The 17,164-nt window shown below is 44.6% G+C and overlaps 1 protein-coding gene across 3 annotated transcripts in view; it reads left to right on the top strand.

Annotated features, from left to right (window-relative positions):
- Positions 1–17,164, top strand: part of LOC125426820 (sodium channel protein type 1 subunit alpha-like) — a 152,462-nt gene that overhangs the window by 114,191 nt on the left and 21,107 nt on the right. For all 3 annotated transcript variants that reach the window (XM_048485595.1, XM_048485593.1, XM_048485592.1), the window contains 6 exons: positions 352–708; positions 5,540–6,019; positions 8,446–8,566; positions 8,807–8,961; positions 10,706–10,879; positions 16,924–17,046. In XM_048485595.1, coding sequence (XP_048341552.1) covers positions 352–708; positions 5,540–6,019; positions 8,446–8,566; positions 8,807–8,961; positions 10,706–10,879; positions 16,924–17,046 — 1,410 coding nt within the window. The remainder of the gene's footprint in view (positions 1–351; positions 709–5,539; positions 6,020–8,445; positions 8,567–8,806; positions 8,962–10,705; positions 10,880–16,923; positions 17,047–17,164) is intronic.

Genomic DNA, 17,164 nt, shown 5'->3' on the forward strand with positions numbered 1-17,164 from the left:
CTGACAACATGAAAGATAAAATAATAAAATAATATAATTAAAATCATTAACATAAGTAACCATTAAAAACTAGCCAATAAAATGTAGAAGCCATAAAAACAAAAAAACCTAGAAGCCACAAGAGCAAAAAAAACCTAGCAGCAGAAAACATTTGGCAGCCTAAATAATCTTCATACATAACTGTCCTCATGCAGAAAGCAGATTGAATAAAGAATTTAAAAGATCAGTTAAAAAACTGGGAATAAAATAAAACATTTTGGCTTGATGGCTAATAGAGAGTGAAGTGGATTGTGCCTACTAACTTTTATATTGGCAGCCCTTATAGTAATCCATTTCTTGTTTCTTTTCCAGTTGCGAGTTTTCAAGTTGGCTAAATCCTGGCCGACCCTAAATATGCTGATCAAGATCATTGGCAACTCAGTTGGAGCTCTGGGAAATCTAACCTTGGTCTTGGCCATCATCGTCTTCATCTTTGCTGTGGTTGGGATGCAGCTATTCGGCAAAAGCTACAAAGACTGCGTCTGCAAGATCGCTAACGACTGTGAACTTCCACGCTGGCACATGAACGACTTTTTCCACTCTTTCTTGATTGTCTTCCGAGTACTTTGTGGAGAATGGATAGAGACCATGTGGGATTGTATGGAAGTTGCAGGACAAGCCATGTGCCTTACGGTCTTCATGATGGTTATGGTGATTGGAAATTTGGTGGTACGTATTAAAAATTATATATTCATTCTGGATCAGAACAGGGCTAAATAAAAATACACTGGGCTATTTCAGCAAAGTACTTTCAAGGGTCTTTTCCCATGTAATAATCAATTGTGCTGAGAGTTTAATATGTGAGTGCATGTCTTATGTGCTGTCAAGTCACTTTTGACTTATGGCAACTTTATGATTAATGACCTCCAAAACATCCTATCATTAACAGCCAGCCTTACTCAGATTGTTTGTTTGTTTGTTTGTTTGTTTGTTTGTTTTATTAGACTTATATACCGTCCCATCCCCGAAGGGCTCTGGGCGGTGTACAACAGATAAAATACAATATAATTTAAATAAACATTTAAAAGCAGCGATAAAATTTCCCAGTACGTATTCCAAATATAAAGACTCAAAATTTAAATTTAGATTTAAGATGTAAGGTGTAAGGTGGCGTCCAGCGTTCCAATAATATAAAATCCCTCCCTCCCCACGGTAAAGGGAGGCAAGGCGAGTCTTATTAGGTGATTAGCGGCCCAGATGTTAAGGGCCAGGGAAGGGGCACCATTAGCGGCTAGTTCCTCCAAAGGCCCGGCGGAACAGCTCCGTCTTACAGGCCCTGCGGAACTCCCCAAGGTCCCACAGGGCCCGGACAGCTGGAGGAAGAGCGTTCCACCAGGCCGGGGCCACGGCTGTGAAGGTCCTGGCCCGCGTGGAGGCCAGCCGCATCACCGAGGGGCCAGGGACCACCAGTAGATTGGCCTCCACCGATCGGAGAGGCCGTGTAGGGACGTATGGGGTGATGCGGTCTCGAAGATACAATGGCCCCAGGCCGCGAATGGCCTTAAAGGTCAGCACCAACACCTTGAAGATGATCCGGAACTCTACTGGGAGCCAATGCAATTTTTTGCAAACTGAAATGCAGATTTTGCAAACTGAAGACTGTGGCATGGTTTCGTTTATTGAGTCAATCCTCTTTTCCTGCAGCCTTCAACATTATAGCATTATTGCAACATTATTATTATTGCAACATTATTGCAATAATGTTGTATTGCAACATTATTATTCAGCCTTGTCATCTTTTCCAATGTATGGTGCCCACCCCCATTGGCAAGGGCCCTCCAGGATGTGTGGTTCCAGCCCTCTGCTACTCCTGCATACCTTATAAGTGAGGAAGGAGCCTCCAGCTGTTCAGGAACTGCCAGCCTAAGCTTCCTCAAAAGCTTTTTCTTCTCTGCCTTTTATCCCTTTTTGTCCCACCCCCAGGTCCCCCACCCTCCAATCAGGGCCTCTGTGCATGGGCCAAGCCCACCCTTCTTGGGACCTAGGGACTGTCTGGGCTGCCTGTCTGCCTAACCCCACCCCCTTGAAGATCTCATTGGAATCCTGCCCCCTCCCTCCTGCCCGATGCTGAGGCCTGCCCACCCCACCTCCACTGTGGTGAGTGCTCGGGGGGGGCATGTGCCAAAGGGGTGCCTTTGGGAGAAGAAAGCTGGGGAACCCCTGCCCCCTGCTGAGGCTCCTGGGGGGTTGGGGTGGTATTGGGGTGGCTTTGGGCAGTCCAGGGTGTTCCCCCCACCGCCATAGGAGCTGTTAGAGCAGGCTGACATGGCCTTGGGCAACTTCCCCCACCACCTCTAGAGTTGCCAGAGCAGACCGGTGTGTCCTCAGACAGCTTGAGGTTTTCCCCACTGCCCAAGCTGCTGGAAGGCAGCTGTGGGGCCTTGGAGACATCCCAGATGGCAGGAATCCCAGTCGTCTTGGGACACATTGAGTCTTGTTTTCTCACGATGTGACCATAGTACGATAGCTACAGTTAAGCCATTTTAGCTTCAGGCTTAACTTGATCTAGAACCCACTTATTTGTCTTTTTGACAAATAAGCAGCAGTAGCATAGGAGGTTAAGAGCTCGTGTATTTAATCTGAAGGAACTGGGTTTGATTCCCCGCTCTGCCGCCTGAGCTGTGGAGGCTTATCTGGAGAATTCAGATTAGCCTGTACACTCCCACACACGCCAGCTGGGTGACCTTGGGCTAGTCACAGCTTCTCGGAGCTCTCTCAGCCCCACCTACCTCACAGGGTGTTTGTTGTGAGGGGGGAAGGGCAAGGAGATTGTAAGCCCCTTTGAGTCTCCTGCAGGAGAGAAAGTGGGGATATAAATCCAAACTCTTCTTCTTCTACTGGCAAAACTCTTCTCCACCGGTACATTTCAAATGAATCCTTTTTTCCCCTGCCAGTTTTCTTCCCTGCCCAGCTTTTACTTTCATGCATCATAATGGGGAATACCATAGTATAAATTCTGCAACCAAATAGTGTCCATTGTTTCCAGGGGATGAGTTCATAGGAAAGTTGTGCTGAATGACAGGATGATTTGTTCCAGCAGTCATTCTTTTTTCTGAGACCGCATTCCCTTGGAGCCAATGTAAAAATTTATAAAGGTGCATAAGGGGGGTTGCTAATTGGTGGAATATCCACCCATGCAGCAATTCAAACAGAACAGCATTTCTATTTATGAGAGCAGAGATAGAACTTTCTGCCAATTTCCCCGCTCCCGCTGCATTTCTCTACTTTGTCCCTTGGTGCGTTACTGAGGGACTGATGACCCCCCAGGGACAAAATGTCAGGAGGCTGCAGCAGAAGGGGGGAGTGGGAAAGCCATGTGACTATGTGAACTCCATGGATAGCTGAATACTTCCTGGGTGAGTGATCCTCTTCCATCTATTATTATTATTTATTAGTATTTTAGACTTAGTAGGCCACCCCTCCCTTTCAGGCTCTGGAGGGCTCAAACATGATTTAAATACAATAAATAAACATCTGTTGCACATTAGAACAATAATGTTGCACATTAGAATGTTGTCATTAAATGTTCCAAGAATTTAACAGTTCCAGTCATTAGAACATCCGGAATTGATGGCTCATGCAAAAAAGCTCTGCTCTCCCCTTTCCCTTGGCATCCAATATGGCCGCTCTGGCGTGGTGAGATATTTGTGCTTCCTTCCACATTGAGGGATGGAAGAGGTTCCAAACCACCCCATAGCAAGCATTTTTGCATCTGCATGCTGAAAACTGCAGAAACTGTACACCATGTTCAGTATTATTGCCCCCTTCATAACCAGGCCAGAACAAAGTTCTTCTCAACCTTGTTGATGAGCTTAGAGTGCTGGACAGACCAGCAGAAGACAGTTTATCTGTTAAACAACGAATCCAGTGATGCGCCAATGGTGGCGAACCACTACCCTAGAACAAACGGCCAGGTTTTTATGCACGGTCATAAACAAACAATCTTAATTTTGCTTTGTATTTTGTCTTTTATTTTATTTTAAATCTTTGTACTATGCCATTAAACGTTGGCTGTTAAAACAGTTCCAGTCAATTCAAGAAGCAGCCAGTGTGCTGCAGTAAAGGATTCAGATTGGGGAAATGTAGGTTCAGATCCCCACTCAGCTATGAAATTCTTTGAGCCAACATTCTCTCTCAGACTAGTCTACCTTGCAAGGCTTTTGTGATAAAATTAAGAATAAAACCAGGGTTTGGTTTAGTTTTGTTTGTTTGTTTGTTTGTTTCCCTCCCTGTACTACACTCACAAGAGGAAGGACAGGATATAAATATAAGAGAAACTTGCCAGCACAGCATTGGCACAGGGGAGGGAATGACTGCCTAAGTGCCAAAGTAAACAAGACCAACTGCATGTGTTCACTTTTGCTGACATTAATCTGCATTGTGTGGTTACAATTTTTTTTTAATCCTCTTTGGAGCTCTGGAGGTCTGTTATCCCATAAACCATGGCAGTCTTTTGAAAGGAAGTTGTGGAAGGGAGGAAAAAAGACATAGGCAGCCTAGATAGTCTTCATGTTACCATGTTTTCAGATATTTTGTAATCAGAAGAACTATATGGCAAGCCAGTACTGAAAATCTTTCCCAAGAATATAATGCTAACATTGGCCCTTTCCGCACAAATCTCTGAAAACATTTCTAAAACCTTTTCAGTCCCCCGTATTTACAGCGATGTATGTCCACACTCACTGCCTCAAAATGATTCCTTGTCACCATTTTGTGATTTTTTTTTTTACCTTAAGCCCTGCGCTACTCTGCTCAAGTAGCACGGGGTCCCACTGCACTCCCCACGACAGGGGCGGCGACAGGGCAGCCGCCCCTATGCTGCCGCTGTCGCCCCCCCTCAGCGCGCGGCATCCCTGGCGCTGGCGAAAACAGCGCCTTTTGATGACCCCCGGACGCGCGCCATGGATGCCGCGCGCTGAGAGCAGCGCGCAGCGGCAGCAGGAAAAGCCCTAGGTGTGGGGAAAGTCCTAGAGTGATTGCACAGGCAAATGAAACTGTTTTGAAAATGTTTCAACTAAATAATTATTTTAAATGGGTGTTCATTTGAATAGTTTTGAGGCTGCAAATAAAATGTTTTCAGAACCAAAGGGAGTGAAAATAATGCAGAACTCCATGGAGGAAACATTTTATTTCCTGCCTCAAAACATTTTAAAGGGTTTGTGCAGAATGAGCCATAGTAATTTCGATGCTCAAACCCATGGGAAACCATCACAGAATTGCTGAGATGGATTCTTGAGGTGGCATGCTGCCAGCTGAACCAACATAGTAACTTTTCTAAATGTTTTGAAATGTCGTATGAAAACAGAAATGTCTTCATTGTTCCTGTATCATCTAGACCACACTTTTGCTAATTATTGGATTCCTCCTGTACCTTCAGTGGTAGGTTTACACATGGCCAGCAGGTATTTCAAGAGCATTATTTTAGCAAGAGATGCCTGTGGAGCCAAAAAGTAGAATCTCTCTTTTCTTCTCCCCCCGCCCTTCCTTCACCATGGTTTAGGTACTGAATCTATTTTTGGCCTTGTTACTGAGCTCGTTCAGTGCCGACAACCTAGCTGTCACAGATGATGACAACGAAATGAACAATCTCCAGATTGCCGTGGCGAGAATAGACAAAGGGGTAGACTACGTGAAACGGAAAATCCGCGAATTCATCCAGAGGTCCTTCGTTAAGAAGCAGAAGGCTTTGGATGAGATCAAACCTCTTGAGGAATTGAACAATAAGAACAGTTGTGTTTTGAACCACACCATGGAAATTGGAAAAGATTTCGATTACCTTAAGGATGGAAATGGAACCACGAGTGGCATCGGCACGGGTAGTAGCGTGGAAAAATATATCATTGATGAAAGCGATTACATGTCCTTTATAAACAACCCAAGCTTGACTGTGACTGTTCCGATTGCTGTTGGAGAGTCAGATTTTGAAAATTTAAATACTGAGGAGTTTAGTAGCGAATCGGATTTGGAAGAGAGCAAGGAGGTAAGTTTTGATTGACTTTGTTTACAAATCTATCCTGCCCTCCTCCTGAGCTACTGTAGAGAAGCTTTTTCAAGACCAAGCTTTCTCTACAGCACAGGTGTCAAACTCGCGGCCCTCCAGATGTTATGGACTACGGTTTCCATCATCCCCTGCCAGCATGATGCTGGCAGGGGATGATGGGAACTGTAGTCCATAACATCTGGAGGGCCGCGAGTTTGACACCTGTACTCTACAGGTACAATCTGTTCTAGCAGCAGCCCTAGGCTGGACTGCCTCTCTTATTTTCCTTAGAAAAAAAGGAGGATTAGGAAGCAATCCTAAGCAGGTTTACTCAAAAGTAATTCCAGTTTTGGTGCTTGTGTCCCGGAAAGATCCCTCAAGATTGCAGGCCATGCTTGCTAAATGTATGGCATGCATTTCCTGGTTATCCCAGCTATTCAACACTCTTTTCGCTTCCTTGATGCATTTACAAAAATTTGTCAGCAATCTATAAGGAAGCTCTCACCAGATTTATACTGGGCTGGATCCAAGTTAATCAATCCAATGAAGATTGTTCCAGGTGTCCTGTGCTGGCCCTGGCTTGGAACTGCCTGCCCCTTCTGCCCCCACTTGTGGGCATGACTCATCCTTGGTCCAGACGCACAGAGCTTAACTTGGCCAAGTGAAAGGCAATGGCTGGAGCAGCAGCACCAGGAGAGAGCTGGGATTTGGGCCAGTGGTGGGATCCAAAAATTTTAGTAACAGGTTCCCTCGCCAGCCCCCCCCTCAGCAAAGGGGCAGAGGCGTATCTAGGCAAACCTGAGCCCTGGGCAAAACCTGAGTTGGATGCCCCCCCCCCATGGGCAGCCACCCCACCACAACCCAAAAAAAATTTTTTGCACCAGGTCATTTCTAAATCATCATCACATTATAGAAAATGCCCCAACTCACAAATCTGAACACAGCAATGGTGAAACACACAGGTTCTTTGTTAGAGACTGGTGAGATAAAATGTACGAAAGGCTGAGAATCAATGAATTGCAGTACCTGAAAGGGATTAACCCAGTTCAGGGAGTTACATTATTAGTCGCAATTGCTATATGGAACCTTCACGTTCAAAGGCAGAATGCCTCTCGGGGAGGCGAGGGCGTGGAGATGGAAAAGCGGACCCAATTAGTAACCCTCTCTCGGCACACACAAATAATTAGTAACCCACTCTCGGGAACTGGTGAGAACCTGCTGGATCCCACCTCTGGTTTGGGCTGCCTGGTCAAGCCAAGGCCAAGTGGCCTGGAGCTGCAAGGATGCCCAAGTCGCTGGGTAAGGGCTTCATGCGACGGCGACTGGCTGCCAGAACTACCGTAGAAGCAGTGACAGAGGCAGGTGTAGTGGCAGAGGAGAAGCTCCCCAGTGAAGGGAGGAGGCCTGGTGCTACTAGGCAAGGAAGCACGGTGGATATCAGACAGAGCCCACAGGCTCACAGCCAGGCCTCCGCATCTGGGAAGGATGTGGGGAGAGGCACAAGAGGGTGGTTTGGGAGGCAGGTCAGCACCTGGACGGATAAGACAGGGAGCCAATGTGAGCCCTGAGGAAAAGGCCAGGGACCAGTCCAGAGACCCTGTTCGGATAGGGAAGAGCTGGGGAGGGGGTGGAGCAACCCTTTTAAATGAAGCTGGGAGAGGCATGGCCAGGGAGGAAAGTGGCAAGGAAGACTCCCATGCAAACTGGGAAATCTTCTTGCCAAGGATAGAGCAGGCTGGGTGACAGCTTTCTGAGGATGAAACCTCCAACTCAGAGCTGGAATCACAGGAAGTGATAGGAGTCAGCAAGGGGAAGGCTTTCACCAGAGAAGAATGCCTCACACCAAGCATGAGAAAATTAGTGGGGATATTTCAACAATTTCTTTATTTCAGCCTAAAGATGCGGTGCCCAACACTCCATCCCATGTCATTCCTGAGAACCCCTCAGATCTCAGGAACAGTTCTGAGGTGATACAGGGGATTACAGAAGAAAGACTGGGATGCAGAAAAGATCTCTTCTGCGAGTGGAGCTCTGATTGTAGCTCTTTGCATCCAAACAAATCATATTATGTACGTTCCTTTTTGAGTCTGGTAGTCTCATCTACCAATTTTAACCTTTAGATTCCTTGCTTCATTCCATACTTCCTTTAGGACATAGGTGTCAAACTCAGGCCCTCCAGATGTTCATGACCTACAATTCCCAGCAGCCCCTGCTAGCATGGCCAATTGGCCCTGCTGGCAGGGGCTGATGGGAATCGTAGGCCATGAACATCTGGAGGGCCTGAGTTTGACACCAATGCTTTAGGGATAGAAAATCACAAAAAGCTATGAGATGTTAGAACTGTAGCTAGCTAGGCTGCTCCTTTTTTAAAGGATTCTATTTTTTCTCCATCACTTAGTAATTATGGCATTTATTTTCCCTCACAGAAACTAAATTCTTCTAGCTCATCTTCTGAAGGTAGCACAGTTGATATTGGACTTCCTGCAGAAGAGCAACCAGAAGTTGAAGCTGAGGAAGCACAAGAGCCTGAAGCCTGTTTTACAGAAGGTGAGGGAGGGTAACATTAAGCAAGTGCAAGTCAATTTTTCTTGGCTTCTGTCTAGTTCTTTTGCCGAAAAAAATAATCTTTGGAAGAACAAGCCAAGTTTACATTTTCTGTAACGTGGTAGATTCTTGCAGAAATGTGTCAGTGTAATGACTTGGCTGAAATGTGAAACAAAGTAATTTGGAAGGGGGGCGTTACTGTTTTTGTCTTCCAGGGGTTATCAGATTTCAATATATTTTCAGGTTGCGTACGAAAATTCAAGTGTTGTCAAGTTAGTGTAGAAGATGGAAGAGGAAAACAGTGGTGGAATCTCAGAAAAACCTGCTTCCGAATAGTGGAACATAACTGGTTTGAAACCTTCATTGTCTTTATGATTCTTCTTAGCAGTGGTGCTCTGGTAAGTGAAAAAGAAAAACATGGCTGATGTGCAAAATAAGAAATTTGCCTTTTGAGTACCTTTGCCAAATTATCGTTCTTCTGAATTATCATGTAGAAACACGTTTCCAATAATGTCTAGCTTCCTTCAGTACTTTACACATGATTATTATTTAAATTTTATCAATAGGTGTGATAATTCCTTGATCTCTGAGCCAAAGACAGAGCTAAAAATAATAGACACCAAAGTAGACACACATAACAGACAGGAAATCAACTGTGTTGTTACTTGTTCCACTCTATGGCTGTTTCCGCACGGGCAGAATATAGTGACCCAGGGACGCTAAAAACAGCGTCCCTGGGGAGGGGCTCGCATGGCCGCTGCCACTGCATCGCAGCAGTGGCGGCCTCGCAACCCCCGAGTGGCGCAAAGCCGCTGTTTCTGAACCTCGCTCCCTGGGCGAGGTTTTTCAGAAACAGCGGCTTCCAACCACTGCCGTGCGAACAGCAGCAGCTGGAAGGCGCCATTCCACCCCCTTTCCCGAATGCCTTACCTTCCCTCCGACCTTCCAGCATGTCGCCCAGGCCTGGGGACACGCCCCTGCCCTGCGACTCCAGAGCTGTCACGCAGGGCAGGGGGGCGCATCCCCTGGCCTGGGTGACACACTGGAAGTTCGGAGGGAAGGTAAGGCGTTCGGGCGATGGCGCAGCCTCCGCGCAGCCTGTGCCATCTTCCCTGCCACTACCGGGATCGTTCGTGCGAACGGTCCTGGGGGTGTGCGTCGGCGTCATGTACGCGGACGCACCCCCCTGATCGTGGCCGTGGGAAACGGCCTCTATTTTATATCTGTATTGTACTAGCCTCTGCCTACTAAAACATGCTTTTTTGAACAAAGTTTTGTGGAGTGGAACAAGAAGTTGCTGTGAATAGGACATTACACAAAATCATGATTAGTATGATTATTTGAACCTGGCCACTAACCATTGTTAGCTTGCCAAGAAATATAAAAGTATAATGTCTGAAGTTTATCAACCAGTTAATCCTAAGTACAGATCTGCATTATGTACAAACATAGAAATCATGGCTTAATCATGGCTAGGGATGTATGAACACCTGCCAATTTCGATCAGGTGAGCTATAGTGCAATGGGAGTTTAGTTTCCATAGATGCTCATGACCTCATTTCTCATGAAGAGCAGCAGTGGCGTAGGAGGTTAAGAGCTCATGTATCTAATCTGGAGGAACTGGGTTTGATTCCCAGCTCTGCCGACTGAGCTGTGGAGGCTTATCTGGGGAATTCAGATTAGCCTGTACACTCCCACACACGCCTGCTGGGTGACCTTGGGCTAGTCACAGCTTCTCGGAGCTCTCTCAGCCCCACCTACCTCACAGGGTGTTTGTTGTGAGGGGGAGAAGGGCAAGGAGATTGTAAGCCCCTTTGAGTCTCCTGCAGGAGAGAAAGGGGGAATATAAATCCAAACTCTTCTTCTTCATGACTTCACAAACACCTGCTGTATATCATGGCTGTTATAGACTAGGTCACAGAATTATATTACGTTTCATCATTTATATAAAAGAAATGATTTATAAAAAGAAATGACTCAACTGTGTATCATTTACTGTAAACTATACTGTTGGAGGAATTTCTCTTATGTTCTTAAGTAGTTCTTATGTTCTCTAAATGTGGTACAAAACAGATATAAGACTTTCCACTTGTTTATTTTGCCATCGTAAAATGTACGCTAAATCGTGTGAACAATTTACAGGCATTTGAAGACGTATATATTGAACAACGGAAGACAATCAAGACCATGCTAGAGTATGCTGACAAAGTCTTCACGTACATCTTCATTCTAGAAATGCTTCTGAAGTGGGTGGCATATGGTTATCAGACCTACTTTACTAATGCCTGGTGTTGGCTGGACTTCTTGATTGTTGATGTATGTATCTATTATCTAAGCATTATGTTAGATGGATTCTCTTTATACACTGTTATTAAAATGTTTGTTTTTACTTTATATATTTTTAAAAAAATTGATCAACAATGCTCAATGCATGCTTCAAGGTATTTTGAAGGTATTCAAGTATAATCTCTGGCATTAGAGATGGGGCCGTGGCTCAGTGATAGAGTATCTGCTTTGCATGTAGAAGTTCCGGGTTCAATTGCCAGCTTCACCAGTTTTTAGGGTGTGGTAGAAATGCATGCAATGGTGATGGGCAAGTCCTATACCTAAGTCCCTGGTGACTCGCAGCCACTCAGAGCAGACAGTACTGATCTTGATCAACAAATAGTCTGAGTCTATACAAAATAGTTTCATATGTGTTCATTCATTCAGAAATAGGGAAAATAGAATCCATAAATGTCATGTGGATAACTAGTTCTGCCAATCAGAACAGTTCACACTGCCAAATATTGCATTGGGAGGAATTCACTGGTGGGATTCAGCAGGTTCGCACCACTTCGGCAGAACCGGTTATTAAAATGGTGCTTGTAAACAATCGGTTGTTAAATTATTTGAATCCCACCACTGGAGGAATTCTTAGTAAGCAAAGTACTGTGATAAAAAGCTTCTTCGTGTTTAATTTCTTAGCGATGAACTACCAAGATTTCCAGTGTAGACTAATTGGTGATTTCCACACAGCAGATATAAAACATCCCGCAGACATTTTTAAAAAGATCCTTTTTAGGATTTTGTGTTCCCACAGCAAGTATTGCCAGCCAAAGCTGATTTTTTCCCCACCTGCTGTACAGAGCTCTTGTCAGTTTCAGAGTTGCCCCCACCAGTTTGTGTGCTTCTGCAGGGATTCTCCATGCCTCTGCCGTTTGGTGAAGGTTTTCCGCCGAGGTTTCCTCAGCTTGCAGTTCATCCGCATGCAATTTCTGTGTAAAAAGTAGATAAATAACGTTTGTTTTGCTAAGCAATCCTGCACATGTGTTGTTTTTCCTTTCCTTTTTTGTTTTGAGGGAGATGTCTGTAAAGCTGTGGTGACACAAATATGTGCACATTGCAGCTTCTCTAAATGCGTCACTGTAGTTTTGCAGACGTTCCACTCAAAACAAAACAAAAAGGAAAAATGACACATCTGCATGATTATTAGACAAAACAAACTTTATTCACCTGTGTTTTACACAGGAATTGCATGCGGATGAGCTGCAAGCAGAGGATACCTCCATAAGGAACCTTCAGAGAATCTGTTCTGTAGCACACAAAATGACAGGCACAAGAGGAGAAAATGAAAGTAGGAGGTTTGGGCCGAAGAAATAAAGCATTTTCTGACAGTTTTTGTTTGTTCAGCAGGCAGGAAATGTCGACAACCTTGGTTGGGGCAAAAGGATCATTAGTTTAGTGATTTTCAAAAAACATGGGTTGAGAGAAATCAGTAGCGTAACACCAAGGGAATGGGGGGGGCGCACCGGGCCCTGCAGGGGTGTGGCAAGGGCATGGGGGGGGGCATTCTGGGGCAGGGTGTGGCAGGGGCGCAGGGTGCACACATGCCCCAGGCTACGGTTTCCCCTCGATTCGCCCCTGAGAGCAATAGAATGTTTTGAAGACATTTTGGGGAAGAGCTGCGTGAACTTCTCCCCCAAAGCAGTTTTTAAAACATCCTAAAGATTTTTATTTCTGCTATGCAAAATTCACCATTCATGCAGACACTATTGCAGCACTTCACTCTGACAGATCCCATCACCCATTATGAATACAAATCTCAGTCTTTGTAGTGCCTTTTTGGAATGATTGAAAAATCTCTAAAATCTCATATGACAACACCAATAAAGTTCCAAGAGGCCATTATGGCTTATGAAGAAAGCATCTTAAATTTTAGTACTTTAGACAATAATAATTATAACTTTGGTCTTGACTAAAATTATGCAGAGAAAGATGAAAATATGTTGTTATGAGTATACATCAAGCACCTGCTTGCATGATCTATTATCAAATTGATCCATACAATGTGTTGATAATTATATATTTGCCAGGTTATTAAAATAATGTCAGGCTATAGCTGCACTGGATTTGCTCCTCCTGATCCACTGCCACAGTGAAGTATGATACCTATATAAATCCCTTGAAGCATCAGAAGTCTCTGACTCTTTGATCTCTTTGCAGCTACCCAGAGTGAATTCCTAAAGCTATTTTTATTGCTAAAGTTACTTTTATTACACCCAATGTTAAAATTCCACAAAGCCAAGGAGACTGACTCCACCCATCCCTAACTCATAAATTATCATGTATACCCCAAACAAAAACAGCTTATTAGTTAAAAAAAGTGAAAGCAAACTATCATATACTTTTTTAACATTATTATTTGTAAGAAGAGACTGGAAAATTTTTGCTGACAGGTGTTTTTTAAAAAAATATATTTGGATAAACAGTAAGGCTACATATGTATCTCACATACTGTCATGGTATTCATCCCCCACATAATCCCTATTTGGGGGTCTAGAAAGGAATATCTGAAAGGTTTGTCTGGATGAATGCATAATGACCACATGGATCAACTGGTAGGTAGCTGCAAAACTCAGGAGATTCTCTTCTGTCGATTTACCTGGCCCTTTCAAGTTCCACCACAGTTCTCAAATGTGTGTTTGTGATGTAGCAATCATCTATCATGGATATCCCATTATAGCTAGAATTGTTAGTGCTGGGTTGGTAGATATCAAGAGATTTTATAGGGAGGGTGGGGTTTAGGGAGGGGAGGGACTTAATATAACACCATAGGGGACAGGTGTCAAGCTCACGGCCCTCCAGATGTTATGGACTACAGTTCCCATCATCCCCTGCCAGCATCATGCTGGCAGGGGAGGCTGGGAAATGTAGTCCATAACATCTGGAGGGCCACGAATTTGACACCTATGCCATAGGGTCTACCCTCCAAAACAACCATTTTTTCTAAGGGAACTAGGGTTGTCAGATGTGGATGAGGAGATACCTGGAGATTTGGAGGTGGGGAGAGGCTGGGGAGGGGCAGGATTTGGAGAGGGACCTCAGCAGGGTATAGTGCCATGGAATCCACTCTCCAAAGCAGATGTTTTCTCCCTGGGAACTGGTCATCTGGGCCATTGCAATAGCGGGAGATCTCCAGGTGCCACTTACACAGCAAGGGGTTTTTCTGACCAGGGAGCATCCCTTTCAGTTTCATTTTGGCCACATGTGATTCAAGCAGGAGGAGGCAAGGCATGAACCTTGGCCTGAATCCAGTTAATTGCAAGCCGGCTAGCAGCGTGGGTTCTTTGTATTACTATGCAACAGTTCTCTAGGGGAGGATGAGCCTAGAATAGTTGAGGGATGCTGTGGCGTTTTCTATGGGCTTAGCTATAATGCTGGTGGCATCACATTTTTAGGTCCTGGGATCTTTTGGAACCTCTGGGGCCTTCACACTCCGTGTTCCATACAGAGAAGCCAGTAACTGGATTGCAGGCATTATGTTTTGCTGCACTCAACCCTTCCTTCCTTCTTGTTTCTCAGTGTGTATGTAAAACATACTGTGTGTATGTAAAACATACTGTGCACAGGCAGGCCATGGAGAAGAGCCCAGAAGGCTTCCAGAAGCTTCATTATACCTGGAGCACTCTTCACCCTCCCCTCCGGAACCAAGAGTGGGCTGGTTTCCCACCCAAAATAGTCACATGAATAAAGGTGGGGGGAGTGCTCCTCCCTCAGTTGTTTCTCTGCTGCTGTCATAAGCTAGCACCTGGGAGATTAGGAACTAGATGCAGAGCTTGAGGACAGCTTGACTTTGGACAGCCTGACCCCAGTGCCTGCCTTGACTTTGGACTGCTGGACCACACCTGTACCTGCTTCCTGCCTTGACTTTGGATTGCCCACCCACACCTGTGCCCGCTGCCTGCCCTGCCCTTAGACTTCCTGACTACGCTGTAGCTGACGCCTGCCTGCAGCACAGCTGCCGTGGAGAGAGGATCTGCTTTAGCTGAGCACTTCAATTGATCTCAGGACTTTTTCTTCTCCTAGATGATAGCATTTATGCATAAAGTATTCCAAATGAGGAATAGAACAATGAGCATGATGAATGACACTTTTGTCTTGGCAAGACTCATGTCTCCAAGACATGTCAATCTTGCCGCCTTTTCACTTTAAAGGCCAGACTTGAACAGGCTTCAAGGCTTAAGGTTCCTTTGTGGAAAAAGCCTCTTACTTAAATGAATACTCCCTCTGCTAAGTCTTCAAAGAGGACTCATGCACCTTCAGTCCTTATGGTTCCATCTGAGCCATCTTCTGACTCGACTTTGGTGGCTACACAGGCTGCTTCAGAGCCTGCTTTTAAAAAGGTCAGAAAGAAGGTTGAAAACACCTCTCAGACCAACCTGCTGGCCCCCCACCCCAGGTTTCATTGCTGGCTTGTCCACAGTCAATTCCCTGGTTTGTCAACTGAAGGTCTCTTTTCATTTTTCCTCTTTTTTTCCGCTTTTCATTCTTGATCACCATCATTTTCTTGATGTCGAGATACTCCTATGTCATTTATCCCCTTGACATCATCAGTTGCAGTTTTCTTCTCATGAGAATTCCCATCATAGTAATGATCAGAGTCAGGGAGTCTTTTGTCAAGACTTCACTCACCTCACCATCAATCGTCATTGTCTCCAGGAGTTACCAAAGACTTCTCTAATGAAGAGTTGGCCAGTGGCCCTGGCTCTTGTTCATCGCCCAGTGGCAAGTGGTACAGGAAAAAGCAGCACCCAGAGGGCCAGACTCAAATGCACATCCAGGAAGCAGCACAGTGACCCTGCAACCCTCCATCAAAATCTCGACCATCAAAATCTTGACAAGAATATCCCAACAAATATGAAAAACAAAACATTGTCCCACAGACTGGGAATGGTCAATTTACATGCCAGTTTCCAAAAAGGAAGACATCAAAGATTGCATCAATTATCAGACCATTGTATCAGTTTTTCACACGAGTAAAGTGATACTCAAAATCCTACACCAAAGACTTGTTACCATATATGGAATAAGAAATGCCTGATATTCAAGATGGATTCAACAAAGAGAGAGGCATTAGAGATCATATTGAAAATTTACATTGGTTACTGGAGCATATGAGAGGATTTCAGAAGAAAATCAGCTTATGTTTCATAAATTACTGTAAAGCTTTTGCTTTTGACAGCATGGATCATGGAAAGCTCTGGCTAGTTTTAAAGGAAATGGGTGTGCCACAGCATCCCTTTGTTTTGACGCACACTCTAAACAAGAAGATACTGTTAGGACAGAATATAGAGAAACAAAATGGTTTCCAATGGCAAAGGTGTTATACAAGGATGTATTCTATCACCTTAATCTGTTCAATCTCTATGCAGAATTTATCATGAGGAAAGCTGGATTAGATTTAGATGAAGATGGAATGAAAACTGAGGCGAGTAACATTAACAATTTGAGATATGCTGATGTTGCTACATTACTGGCAGGAAGTAAGGGCGACTTACTTACAAGTAGACTCTCCATTCACCAGGTCCCATCCCAATAAAGTGGTCCTACATCCTAGCTTAGAATTTAGTCCTAAGGTGGTGTGTTGCTTCAAATACATATGTTCATCAAGTGTCTTCTGTGCTAGCACGTGTCCCTTCCTCCTTTCCCTGCCGTGGGCTGTCATTTTTTTTATTATTGGTGCTCCTTCATGGCAGCAAAGGAACTGAGGGAGAAGCACTCCTTTCATGTGACTATTTTGGTGGGAAACCAGCCTGCTCTCAGCCCCAGAGTGGAGGAGAGAGAATGTTCCAAGTACTCTGAAGCTTCTATAAGCCATCTAGTCAGTTCTATTTACCCGGCCTGCGCCTGCACAGTCCCATGCATGCCTGTACAGAAGACACTCCATGATCAATAGTTACAGGTAAGGTTGTTTATGAACTCTACAATCAGTATTACTAGGGTAATTAAACACAACTCATTCATTTTATTATTTAAACACAGTTCTTCTCAACAACAGCTTCCACTTCCAACTGTGTTTTGCTTTTCCTTTTTAATAGGTTTCTTTGGTTAGCTTAACAGCTAATGCACTGGGCTATTCAGAACTGGGTGCCATTAAGTCCCTCCGGACACTGAGAGCTTTGAGACCTTTACGAGCTTTGTCAAGATTTGAAGGGATGAGGGTAAGATGAAATGAGAAAATAAGCTGTTTGTGACAAATACGCATGCCTAAATATCAGGAATGTTCCATGCATGATAAATAAGGAATGATTACTCCATGCAGATATGCTGCCCTTTCAT

Source organism: Sphaerodactylus townsendi, linkage group LG02 (genome assembly GCF_021028975.2).
Source record: "Sphaerodactylus townsendi isolate TG3544 linkage group LG02, MPM_Stown_v2.3, whole genome shotgun sequence".
Lineage (NCBI taxonomy): Eukaryota > Metazoa > Chordata > Lepidosauria > Squamata > Sphaerodactylidae > Sphaerodactylus > Sphaerodactylus townsendi.